The sequence below is a fragment of the Balaenoptera physalus genome (assembly GCF_965194825.1).
Source record: "Balaenoptera physalus genome assembly, chromosome: 1".
Classification (NCBI taxonomy): domain Eukaryota; kingdom Metazoa; phylum Chordata; class Mammalia; order Artiodactyla; family Balaenopteridae; genus Balaenoptera; species Balaenoptera physalus.
The window spans coordinates 46,250,640-46,263,806 of record NC_138882.1 but is presented as its reverse complement, the minus strand read 5'-3'; the positions used below and the strand labels follow the sequence as shown (position 1 = coordinate 46,263,806).

At 38.0% G+C, this 13,167-nt stretch overlaps 1 protein-coding gene across 10 annotated transcripts in view; it reads left to right on the top strand.

The window, feature by feature from the left end:
- Nucleotides 1–13,166, top strand: part of SWT1 (SWT1 RNA endoribonuclease homolog) — a 105,673-nt gene extending 92,507 nt beyond the window's left edge. For 9 of the 10 annotated variants that reach the window (XM_082472829.1, XM_082472828.1, XM_082472822.1 and 6 more), the window contains one exon: nt 6,679–13,166. In XM_082472829.1, the coding sequence (XP_082328955.1) occupies nt 6,679–6,714 (36 nt within the window). In that variant the 3' untranslated portion in view covers nt 6,715–13,166. The remainder of the gene's footprint in view (nt 1–6,678) is intronic. The other variant, XR_014266780.1, reaches the window with a different exon arrangement.
- The last annotated feature ends 1 nt before the right edge of the window (nt 13,167 follows it).

Below are 13,167 nucleotides of genomic sequence, written 5' to 3'. Positions count from 1 at the left end.
CATAGTGTTGTGGTCGGAAAAGATGCTTGATATTTCTGTTGTCTTAAAGTTACCAAGGCTTGATTTGTGACCCAAGATGTGATCTATCCTGGAGGATGTTCCATGTGCACTTGAGAAGAAAGTGTAATCTGCTGTTTTTGGATGGAATGTCCTATAAATATCAATTAAATCTATCTGGTCTATTATGTCATTTAAAGCTTGTGTTTCTTTATTAATTTTCTGTCTGGATGATCTGTCCATTGAAGTAAGGGAGGTGTTAACGTCCCCCGCTATTATTGTGTTACTGTCAATTTCCTCTTTTATAGCTGTTAGCAGTTGCCTTATGTATTGCGTTGCTTCTATGTTGGGTGCATATATATTTATAACTGTTATATCTTCTTCTTGGATTGATCGCTTGATCATTATGTAGTGTCCTTCTTTGTCTCTTGTAACATTCTTTATTTTTAAGTCTATTTTATCCGATATGAGTATTGCTACTCCAGCTTTCTTTTGATTTCCATTTGCATGGAATATCTTTTTCCATCCCCTCGCTTTCAGTCTGTATGTGTCCCTAGGTCTGATGTGGGTCTCTTGTAGACAGCGTATGTATGGGTCTTGTTTTTGTATCCATTCAGTGAGCCTGTGTCTTTTGTTTGGAGCATTTAATACATTCACGTTTAAGGTAATTATCGATATGTATGTTCCTGTTACCATTTTCTTAATTGTTATGGGTTTGTGTTTGTTGGTCCTTTTCTTCTCTTGTGTCTCCCCCTTAGAGAATTTCCTTTAGCATTTGTTGTAGAGCTGATTTGGTGGTGCTGAATTCTCTTAACTTTTGCTTTTCTGTAAAGCTTTTGATTTCTCTGTCGAATCTGAATGAGATCCTTGCCAGGTAGAGTAATCTTGGTTGTAGGTTTTTCCCTTTCATCACTTTAAATATATCGTGCCACTCCCTTCTGGCTTGTAGAGTTTCTGCTGAGAAATCAACTGTTAACCTTATGGGAGTTCCCTTGTATGTTATTTGTTGTTTTCCCTTGTTGCTTTCAATAATTTTTCTTTGTCTTTAATTTTTGTCAATTTGATTACTATGTGTCTCGGCCTGTTTCTCCTTGGGTTTATCCTGCCTGGGACTCTCTGAGCTTCCTGGACTTGGGTGGCTATTTCCTAACCATGTTAGGGACGTTTTTGACTGTAATCTCTTCAGGTATTTTCTCGAGTCCTTTCTCTCTCTCTTCTCCTTCTGGGACCCCTATAAATGTGAATGTTGTTGCACTTAATGTTGTCCCAAAGGTCTCTTAGGCTGTCTTCATTTCTTTTCATTGTTTTTTCTTTATTCCATTCCGCAGCAGTGAATTCCACCATTCTGTCTTCCAGGTCACTTATCCGTTCTTTTGCCTCAGTTATTCTGCTATTGATTCCTTCTAGTGTAGTTTTCATTTCAGTTATTGTATTGTTCATCTCTGTTTGTTTGTTCTTTAATTCTTCTAGGTCTTTGTTAAACATTTCTTGCATCTTCTCGATCTTTGCCTCCATTGTTTTTCCAAGGTCCTGAATCATCTTCACTGTCATTATTCTGAATTCTTTTTCTGGAAGGTTGCCTATCTCCACTTCATTTAGTTGTTTTTCTGGGGTTTTATCTTGTTACTTCATCTGATACAAAGTTCTCTGCCTTTTCATTTTGTCTGTCTTTCTGCGAATATGGTTTTCCTTCCACAGGCTGCAGAATTGTTCTTCTTGCTTCTGCTGTCTGCCCTCTTCGTATTGTTCTTTAATTCAACATTGAGATTCATCCGTGTTGAGGCATGGAGCAATAGTCAGTTTACACTCAGTTCTATTATAACATGACATATGTGTTCCTAAGTATCACTGTTATGCAAATTGCATACTGCATACTGAACTATGCAAATTCATGCAATAAAAGCCACAGGTCTCATAGAAAAGGTGGAGTTGGGGTACGTCACTCAAAAACTTAATAAGGGACATTGAAAAAAAGATAGGAACCTAATCTAAATAGTATCACAGTTTTACACGTGTTAAATGGTTAAAAAATACATTAGTCCTAAAATAAATCTGACACTTTACCTTTAAAAGAAGGTGAAGTTTGCTTATGGACGTGATCATAGGAAAGGTTGTAGCCTGTGGATTAGTGTGATGTGGTAGACTCTGAAATTGGATATAAGGGTGTAGCACCAGATATGAAGAGATGTGGCTTATAACAGGAGGAAAGCTGAGGTAGCTGGTACGTGTTTGAAGTACATGCATGTGTGTATTGTGTGTATTCCTAAACAGTTTGGTTCAGCTGCAGTGTAGTTTTCTCTGTTCATCTAGCATTTTTCACTGCTGAAATCCTGTATAAGAAAATACGAAATTTCTGTTGTGCTCAAATTGTTCCTTAATGTATCAATGGTGTTGCAACAAATTCTTGTATTCTAAGCAAGAGCTGTAACAGAACTGATGGTATTTTCACTGCTGTGTAATGTGCCACTGTATCACTAAACCACAGTTTATTTGCCATTTGTAATTTGCAGATATATTTGTGTAGCTATAAAATTGTATGAGCAGACAGGGTGACAAAGTTAATTATCAAGGTGCTTCTACTGGTAAAACTCTAGATTGATAAATATATTTGATGATATCATGACACTAGGGTTGATAATCATACACAAATGTTACTAGGCAGCACAACTATGAAAATTCACTCACTCACTAGATTAAAATAAGTTTTCTAAGAAAATCTGAAGCCAGTGGGGCATGCATTATCTGTTGTAGCTGGGGGTGAAAATGGTTTTTTACCCTGATATTCAGACTCTCAATTAATCAGTTGTACTCTTATTTATATATCTTTACAGATAATCCACATTTAAAGGTTTGTGTACATGAGATTTGTATCAAAAATACAATGTCTTCCAACCTTAGTGATACTTTTGAAGGTGTAGAAAGCTCACCATATATAACTTGGAGGACAGAGTCCCTTGCAGGATGGTTTCAATCAAATGTCTAAAATTATTTTGACTTCAGCTTACTGTTTAAATACTTTGGAGGTTTTGGTTTTTTGTTTGTTTGTTTGTTTGTTTTTTGCAGGGGTGAGGGGTGCAAGGGTCAAGCTTGAATGTTCAAAGTTAAAGTGGTAGTACCCGTTTTTCTCTTCTTTGTTTTCCTTCCACTTACTATGCCAGGGATTTGAATTATGATATTAATTAATAAGCTCCCTCTTATATCCTAAAAGCGTGAGTTTTAAGAGAAATTAAATACATCTAATATCTTGAATGCATTGGAAAATGGGGATTGCTGTTCAACGGGCTTTTGGTTATTAGCTTTTAGATTTGTTACTCTGTTGTTTGTTTTGAAATTATTTGCCATATTTTCAGTGAGTGGTCCCTCCCATATTAGCCTCTGGTGTACTCCACACCTCATGTAAGCTGCCAGAAGACAGAGGTTCTTTTTGTTTCAGTAAGTTATACTAGACACAGAGCCAAACACAATAGATAAGAGGTAGCAGAGTTTCCCTGTGACTCAGAGGTGAAAACAGAAGAATGATTTAACTTGGCAAAGACAGTTACTTAGATTGTCTGAATTTGCTAATCTTTGTTTTTGATTTGTAAAGTGTTCCTTGTGAAGGAAGAGGCTATTGATGTGCCCAACACCATATTTATTGCAATAGGGAGGAAATTAAGTAGCTCAAGAACAGAAAACTATTTTGTAGGTTCTGATAAAGCAAGTAATTAAGGTTTCAGATTGAAAGTAACTTTGATCAAAAGTTGAATTCCATGACACAGTAGAACCTTGGTGTTTATATGTCTAAATCAGTGTTTTCTGTCTTCTGTAGTTTGTAGGTTCTTTGTTATAGCTTTTGCTCTTGCCAGTGGGGTCTGAGCACTGCTTACCCTGGGCAGATGAGTTTGCTCAGAAAATCCAGGATGGTAAATTATAACAAGGTTATCAAACAGATTACCAAACAAATATCTTGTGTGATATCTTCTACATATATGAGAAGTAAGTTAGGAACAGTATTTAATTCACTTTGTGTGACAGAATGTTCTGGCATGTTTGCAAGATAAGTCTCTAAGGTCATTTTTTCTATGTGAAATGCACATTAGTTTGTGACATCAGCTCCATAAAGTACCTGGCGTATCCAGATAATATGCTGCCTGAGGCATGTGTATCAGGAGCAGCTTTGTTTTCCTTCCAGCAGGTGCTTTCAGGGATTACTGCTTTCTGACTCCAGGAATTGGCTCCATGGTAGTATCTTCTAGATTACATTAGAGCTGTGGTTCCTGGACCTGAGTGTCAGCACCACCTGGGAACTTGCAAGGAATGCAAACTCTAAGGCTCCAGCCCAGTCCTTCTGAATCAGAAACTGTTTATATACTGTTTTTATATGCACTACACTGTATTCCATTTTTCCTTTATTTGAGATGTACATTGCAAATGTATAGAAACATTGAGAGAGTTGTAAAACAGATATCCATTGTAGACTTTTTTCTTGTACCTAAAAAGGATTTTGGAAAAACTGCATCAAATATTGGAGTTAGGGCACTTAAATTCACTACTGCCATGCCACTTTGACAAAATTAGCTATGGAAATGAGTCAGATAACCACTGGAATTATTTTTTAATTGATCTGATCAAATTTCCAGTTATTTTGACCCATCTGAGATTTGGTCAAATTAAGTTTGATACTCATAATAGGACAATTTAGAAAGACAGCGGCAGTTCTTTAGAAGTTTCATGAGCAATATAGAATTGCAGAACTAGAAACAACCTCCAGTCTTGAGCTTTGTTCCAGAAAGGATTAGGAGTTGGGATTGTTTAGTTTGGAAAAGAGAAATAGGGTCACTATAAGGGACATAAAATATTTGTACTATTGGAAGAAATAAGGATAACAACTTTTTGTTTTGTTTTAATTTAGGCAGACAGGTCAGATAGGTATTTTTTTAAGGCTCAATGTGAAGGAAAAACTTTCTAGCAATTAAGAGATATCAAAATATGTAATGGCCTTTCTCTCAGTTGTAAATATCTCATCACCAAGAGGTGAAAGGCAAGGTGAGATGATTCACTGGGGATGCTACAGAATGGTAGACAAAAGTGTTAATATTCTGCCATATCTGATATTCTGCCATTCTACATATAATCCACAGGGAAAAGGAACTCAAGAATTCCTATCTTCATAGTCTAGTATAGACCCAACACATGTGATGAAAAACACCTGCTACTTTCCTCAGCCAGCAATGACAACTTGATGCAGGAAACAAAATCTGTAGGTGATAATCCATTGTCAGAATGCTGACTCCCACAAATAAAATGAAATGCCATTAGGATGAAAAGAGGGGATAGGGCTCTCCTCTTAACTATGAGAGGAGGAAAAAAGAGGAGAAGAAAAAGAAAAGACATCGAAATAGATTAAAAGTCTAGTTACTAAAGGAATTTTCTTCCACATGTGGAATAAGTAACCAAGAACAAGAATAGGGGCCTGCCCTTTTAATTTCATTTTCAAGTTTATAAGAAAACATTTTACATCTCTCCAATTTTGGACCTCTTAGGGTCTTCAGAAAATCATTTTCTGAGCAGTCGTAAAGAACTGGCAACAACATAACACTGATTTTAAGCACTCTAAATACAGGAAAGAGGACTAGAGTAACACAAAGCCAAAAGTCAGGTTTTAGCCAGCCCCGGGAAGCCACGCGTCTTCAGGAAGTGAGGCTGCTCAAAATATAGTGTATTTACTTTGCTGCCGCTACTAGCTCTCATCCTAGTCCTTGAGTTCTGATTGACTTCTTTTTCCTTTGTACCCTGCATCAAGGGATCCATGGGGGTGGAGGGGCAGAGGAGGGGTAGTGTGAAAAGGTAGCTAGTAGTCCTCCCCAACACTCTGGAGATGGTTCAGAGCAATCTTAGAAGCCAAAGAAGTCGTAACAGTGTAATTTTCCTAACTGCCATTTCTTGAACACCTTATATATCAGATGCTGTTCTGGGTACTGGCTATTCTTTGTGAGCTTATGTAGACCATCTCTCAGTAGATTTAAATAGGTTTCCATGAGATTTGAACTCTATAGACACCATGTATAATGGATTGGTGCTCTAACCGATAACTTAAAGATCTCACAGCTTGCAGGCCTCCTGTCAGCTTTTGAGAGTCCAGCCGGGCTTCATCTTAGATAAAATTGTGAGTAGTCATGGCAGATATCAGGCCTTTACTCCCTGCTTCCCCACCTCTGGTTTAGAGTAATTATCTAGTATGCATTTGTTAATGGCTAGGTTACCTATCTTGACAGTTCTCTGTAAGAGTTGGCGCTCTGTCAACGTCCTGTCCCCTCGCCAGCGTCTGTTCCTGTCTGGAGGTGCGTCCTCTTAGTATCCTCCAGGTTACCTGTTCTCTGACTCCCAAGCCAAATCAAACAAAAATATGTGATCTCCTCCACAGCATTCTTGTTGACAGCAGGTCTGCCATGGGAACCTCTATTCCTGAATTAAGGAATTGCACCAGAATCATCTCCATGCTGACTGTCTGCGAACCCGTGCTGCTAAGTGCTTATCCTCCCATGTTGTTTGGTCTGGGCTAAGGATCCATAACTTTGGCATTTTCGCTCTCAAATATCAAATAATGTATTTCAAATCCCAGTGTTCTCCTGTTGCATTAAGATTTTTTTCATTTGTCTGACTAGCTGTCTTGTAGTGATATAAAATTTCTTTATCCCCTAGGGAAAAGTTAACCATCGGATGCCGCCAGCTGGTTGAGATGGAACATACCATGCAACAGTGCAATGCCTCCGTCTATACGGAGGCCAAAAACAGGGGATGGTGTGTAGACATGCTCAACTATAGAACCTAAGTGCTGATTTTGTAACTTAGAAGGAACTGCATCTGTCTTCAAGAACAACAGAGTAGCTTTCAACCTTTTGTGCCAAACCCGGGAGACTTGCAAGAAATGTCTCAAATGTCAATGTCTCATAGGCACAAAAAGATGATTGCCTATTACCGACAGTCTCATTGAGGTTCTAATGCATCCATTGTGGGATAAACTGTGAACTCAACTCGTCTGAAGTTGACTTTACTTCCCTACCTCTACTCCTAATACTGAGCCAGTGTGTCTAAGGAAAGGAGAGCCATCTTTTTGGTCATCTTAGGGCAAGAGCCACTGCGGCATCTGAGGAAGGCCCAGGACACAGTGTTAGCGTCTCTCTCAACAATAAATATGGGTTTGTGACCAGAGACGTTTCCAAACCTCAAGAAAGAATTAGGACATGACCATGCTCACCATATTCCACAAGAGAAATCTTACCCTGGGCTGTTTTATGATCAAACTGTCTTCCATGTAGACCTGGTGAAGTAATACGTATCCCTTCCACTTCCCCCAAGGTAAGGGAAGTAGAATTTTGACTTCAGCTCCAACTTGCTCCAGTGGCCTCTTTTCTTCCCTGGCCTTGTCACTTTTCAGTGCATTTCTCATGGGAAAAACAGGGAGACCCCTCTGCTCAGTGTCCTCGTAAATGTGAAACATGGATTTATCAGGGAGCAGTGGCTGATGTTTGCCCCTGGCTAAACCAGGTGTTTAACTGACTTCTTATTTAGTTATACCGTAAGTTGGAAATCCTTGTTTACTAAAGTGTATTATGCTTTTGTTAATACATTAGATTAAATCTAATTTGGTATTCTATTATAAATGTTAATTTATTTTTTTAAAAAAGCAGTGAATTATTTTTAGTGATTTTGCTTTTCATTTTACTTCCAAATTTTGTTTCTGAACTGCATACAGGTATGATTATAAAAGTGAACCTCCAATGAAAGAGAACTATGCAGGATGCCCACTAGCAGGAAGAAGGATCCGATGAGCTTTGTTTGCTTAGAAAGCCACACCTCCTCCTGGGGCTCAAAGTGCCCTCAGGGACATGAGCCTGGGTAGGAGAAGCTGCCAGAGCATCTCTGCTGTCTGCCTCTTTCCTTTTCCTCCCTGAGGAGCCAAGAAAGCATCCCCTCCCCCTATCAAAGATGTCTTCAGACTTTTATCCCTCAGCTGCTTCTAGTTGTTATTGAGTTTTGCTCTGCTTTGTTTTTGTTGCTGCTGTTGTTGTTTTGGTCGCAGCTTGCAGGATCTTAGTTCCCTGACTAGGGATTGAATGGTGGGCCACTGCAGTGAAAGTGCAGAGTCCTAACCACTGGACCGCCAGGGAACTCCCTGCTGTGCTTCATTACCTCCCTTTTCCTCTCTTATCTTTTTAGGAAATTTCTTTTCACTCCTATCATCTGAATACTTATACGTATTTCACCCTATGCGTGTGGATTTTAATTTTATCCTAATCTATGTGCCTTTCACTTTGTTAATTTGTCAATTTTCAACCTTTTTTAAATATTTATGTTGATATGTGAAAATGTTTTTTAACTTTCTAGTCTTATTTTTATCTTTAGAAGACATTCTTTAAAATTTTTTTAGTGTTTGTTTCTTTGAAATGTCAGGGTTTTTTTGGGTTTTTTTCTTCTTTTTGTTGCCTTCTTTTCTTATCTTAAACTTTAATTTATACTTTTTTTCTAACAGTCCAGTTTGGGAGTTGAGGGATCCCTTTCCTCCCATCCCCTGCTCTTTCTTTTCTGGGTCTCACCTCTGGATTGGAGTAACTCAGTTGACATAAGGATCATAAGCCCCACCTTGATAAGTTTGTTTTCATGGGAAATGATCATATCTTTAGAACTTCGGGTTTTAAAATCTCCATTCAGTATACATAGCTATTATATTTTGGGCAGAAGCTTCATAAGCATGCCATGAACCAGAAGGGACTGATGGGAAAGGTCCCATGAGGGCAAGGGCTCGCTACATAAAGTCTTGCCTTAGTGAGGAGCTGGTGATAACTTCCTGAGAAGCATCCCTGAGGATTATGACAGCAAAGTTCCTGGAACCATTTTACACTAGCCTTTTCCAGCTTACTTCCACGAGATAGTCCATTTCCTTCTGGAAAGGACCAGGGAGGGTCTTCTGGCTCGGCCAGGCCACAGCTCTTCCAGCATTCTGAGCCAAAGAAAAGTTGGCTAAAGACTTAGAGTCTGTTGTGCCCTACTGGGTCCTCCTGTTAGGACCTGCAGTGGGCAGTTGGGACTGCACAGATTGGAACTTCATAGATGGATTAATTTCACTTTCCTATCATTGCCTTTGCCTGTCATATGAAAGACAGGGGACACAAGACAAACCTGAAACTTTATTTCCTTGATCTTTTAGCCATCATCTCAAAACAGAAGTCCTTTCACCCTTTCAGGGTTGATCCACAATTATTTAGTGTCGTGGTCTCCCTTAAGAACCTAGCTCTCATTGTTCATACTCCTGATGTGGCATCTCCCCAAGCCCACCTATCTATTGGAGCCTTTTAGCTCCCTACCGTGTGCGTTGGGATGAAGTTACCTTTTTCTTCTTAGAGGGAATATACCTCACTATTGAATAATGAAATGCATCTTCCACTTGGGAAGCGCTGCCACCCATACTCCTTTTCTGATTTAGATTGGACTGACAGTCCAGGCTCCCTCCCAGTTGGTGGCTCTTTAAGCCATTTTGCCAACAAACAACAGAAGACCACACTCCAGTGAAAATAAGCAAATCCATGAGCTTGAGCAGAATTTACAGCTATGAACCTAGAAGGTAAGGCAATATAAGACACTCAAATCTCAGCTACCAACATGGCTCAAGTGTTCCTAACTACAAACCAAATTCAATATCCTAGCCTTCACAACTCTTATTGTAGACTAATGGTTATCGGCTGAACTACATTAACTCAGTACATAACCCTTGCATGGCCAGTGGGGATGAACGGTTCCCTGAAGTGATTTCTAGTCAGGTAAAATATTGACATGTCCTAGACTTTTTTAAAAAGGCTTTTCCTTTAAAGGTTTGGTTAAGCTAGAAAGACAAAACTTTTTCAAGTGTAAGACTGTAGTTTTGAGTTTTGTCAAACACAATCCCATAATCACCAGCACACTCAAGTAATGAGTTCCATTGCCCCTCGAAATTCCCTTGTGCCCCTTTGTAGGCAACTCCCATCCCCATCTCAGAAAGCCGTTGATGTGTCTGCTAGCCATGTAGCTCTCTTTCCCAGAATGCTACGCAAATGGAGGCTTTTGAAGCCGGCTTTTCACTTAGCGTGATGCTTCTGAGGGTCCATCCGTGTTGTTTTATCAATAAGGACTTCGCTTTTTATTCCTGAGCAGTATTCCATTGTACTGATGCACCCTTCCGTTCATTCACCAGTTGGAAGGATATTTGAATTTTCAGTTTTTGCTGATTATGAATAAAGCTGCTATATTCATACACAGGTTTCTGTAAGAACACGTTTTCATTTCACTTGGATAAATACCTAGGAATGGGATTACTGTGTCATAGGATATTTAACTTTATAAAACACTGTCAAACTTCTTCTAAACTGACCTTACAATTTTGTAATTCCTCCAGCAATTTGAGAGCTCCAGTTGTCATTTTGCTTCTTACATTTTCCTAATGATCTGACAGTAAGCATGTTTTCATGTTATTATTAGACTCCATTTATCTTCTTTGGTGGAGTGTCTTGTTCCAAACCTTTTGCCCATTTGAAAACTGGATTGTTTTATTGAGCTTAGAGAGCTCTGGATGCAAATCCCTTATCAGATGTTTTCTTTCAAGCCTGTACCTTTTAAGGACTTGGCACCACTTTTGGTTAAGATAGAGACAACACTTGCATAATGCAGAAGGTAGATCTTACTATCATGATTTGAGAGTAGCCTTAATGGATAGCTGGCCCTGTTAATTATTGATTGGATGATCACCATTACATTTGATAGATGCCTTCAAACTTGGCAACTCTTATTCTTAACTTGCAGGACAGTTCAGTTCATCTCTTAAGAGGTTTCAGTCTCTCACTCACTGAAGTTTGGTATTCTGTGTGCCTTTTTCCAGGCTAAAATTGTATTAGTCCTGTTGTTCTGAGCAAATGTGTAGCCATCTATTCTTGTATTTCCACAAGACATCAACCCTGTATATACTCAGCTTAATAACTGAGCTTTTGCTTCTCACCCTTATTCAAACCCCCAATAGAGCACTGAGCTCCTAACAGTGAAGACTAAGTACTTTATTGGCCATTGTGCTAGTAACAACAGTAAGTTAAAGAACCCATGATATGCACTTGAGTACATCCCTCTCTTTATGTACTCTACTTATTGCTCAATGTGTCATTATCATTTTTAAGACTCTTAAGAAACTTCTGGTCTTATTAAGAAAACTGATGCTTCACAGTAATTGCTTTTTAACCTTCAGATAATTTAATAGGTCTCCTGTTAACAGGACCAAATTTGTGGCTTGGCCTTACTAAGTATTTGAGATTGATATATTCGATTCATATATTGGTATTTCCTCCTCTTTTTTCAGTCAGTTAATTTACCCTGTATCTTAAGTCTCAATGAGAGACTCTTCAAATCCTTTTTGGAAACAAAGTAGGTTACAAAAAATTGACTAATACTATAGAGACCGTGTTTTCTGTGACTCAGTCTTCTAAAGGCAACTCTGGAATTACAGTAATGTCCTAGAGGGACTTTCTCCGTTGCCTACTTCAGTTTTAAGTTAAGAATTCTGAGATCTGGAGGGATTATAGGGTGTACACCTAATATATTAAGCACTAATTATATTCCCAAATCCAGGTCTCTTCCTAAAATATGATTATGTAAGGAATTCTAAAACAGTGAAAATGGTAAAGTATTTAAGACATACTAGAAGCCAAAAATCAAAACCCTATCCTTGAAAATCACAATAAAAGAATTTATTGTGATTTATGCTTGAGTATAATCGTTTTGTTAATTCAAACAGGTATTTTATAGTTTTGCTACTCTTTTTAGGGATCTAGTCTAGTATGTTTCGTGCGTTATTACTATTGATTACAAGAGTGGTTATTACCAATATCATTTCTAAACTATTCCAAAACCCATACTGGTTTTAAAAAAAAAATTCTTTAATTTATGCTGAGGCTATGCTATTTTCTCCTTCCCTCAAAAAAAAAAAAAATTACCTTTTAAATGTGGATAAACAGAACTGGTCACTGAGCACTATCTTTTTCTTTATGAAACCTTCTTATATTCAAAACATACTTAAAGAACATAATTTTAGCTACCAAACTACCTGTTTGGCATCAATGGTAATATAGGTAAACTTTGACCCAAAGTATTCCCACATATTATTGCATTAAGCATGTTACATAGGAATTGAGAAGTGATTTCAAGGATTTTACACTGACTCCCCCCACTAAAATTTTATTTCCTTGTGCTAAATAAATAGAACATATACAGATCTATTTTAAAAATATTCAGCATATTAGGCAAATTCAAATCTGCCAACCCAGTTTTAGTCCAGAACCAAACCAGTGATAGTCAGGAACTACACAGCCACCAGGCGAACTGATTTCCTTTCTTGTTGGTTCTCTCTGTGGGATAGATGAGTGAAATAAGGGGTCAAAGTCCCAGTGGAACATTTGTAAAAAAATGCCTAATTTTCTTCTCACCCAGGTTAGCCAGTGGATAGTCATGTTGTCCCAGTTGGCTCATTAGATTCCTGTGTGCCTCTTTGTCTTCCCAGAGAAAACCAAACCAAACCAAACCAAAAAACCCCCTTTACATCAGTCCTTATTTCAGATGTAAGATGCCCGTTAACTATTTTCCCACAAATACCTTAAGCTCATTTTTACTGAAAAAAAAAAAATTTTCCCCCAAAACTTTTAGTAATGAATGAGTACACAACAACATTTGGATAGTAATCCCAAGGTGCAAGGATTTCCTGCAAAGTACCTTTAATATGTTTGCATCAGCAGCAAGCATTAGGATGTTCTAATTTTGGCACCGTAAGTTATATGTGTAGCATTACACATTAGATACCAAGTCACCACCCCAACCAGTATTTATCCATATGAATAGGAAAACTGAACAAAAACATAGTTCTGATAAAGGCTGCATTCATAAACCCAATACAGTTTAAGGTAATTTTTTTTTTTTTTTTACAATCAAGGGCTGCCATTTAGGATTGTTTTTTTAATGATAAATAAAAAATAGGAATTATTTAGAAGATAAAATACTTCACTGTTCTTTACTGTTATTAATATAATATTGAGTGTTTTGCTATATAAAATAGACTCCCAAGAAGTCAAAGTATTTAAAAACAGTGTATCAAATAAAAATCACAGCCATGTTACTGTTCAG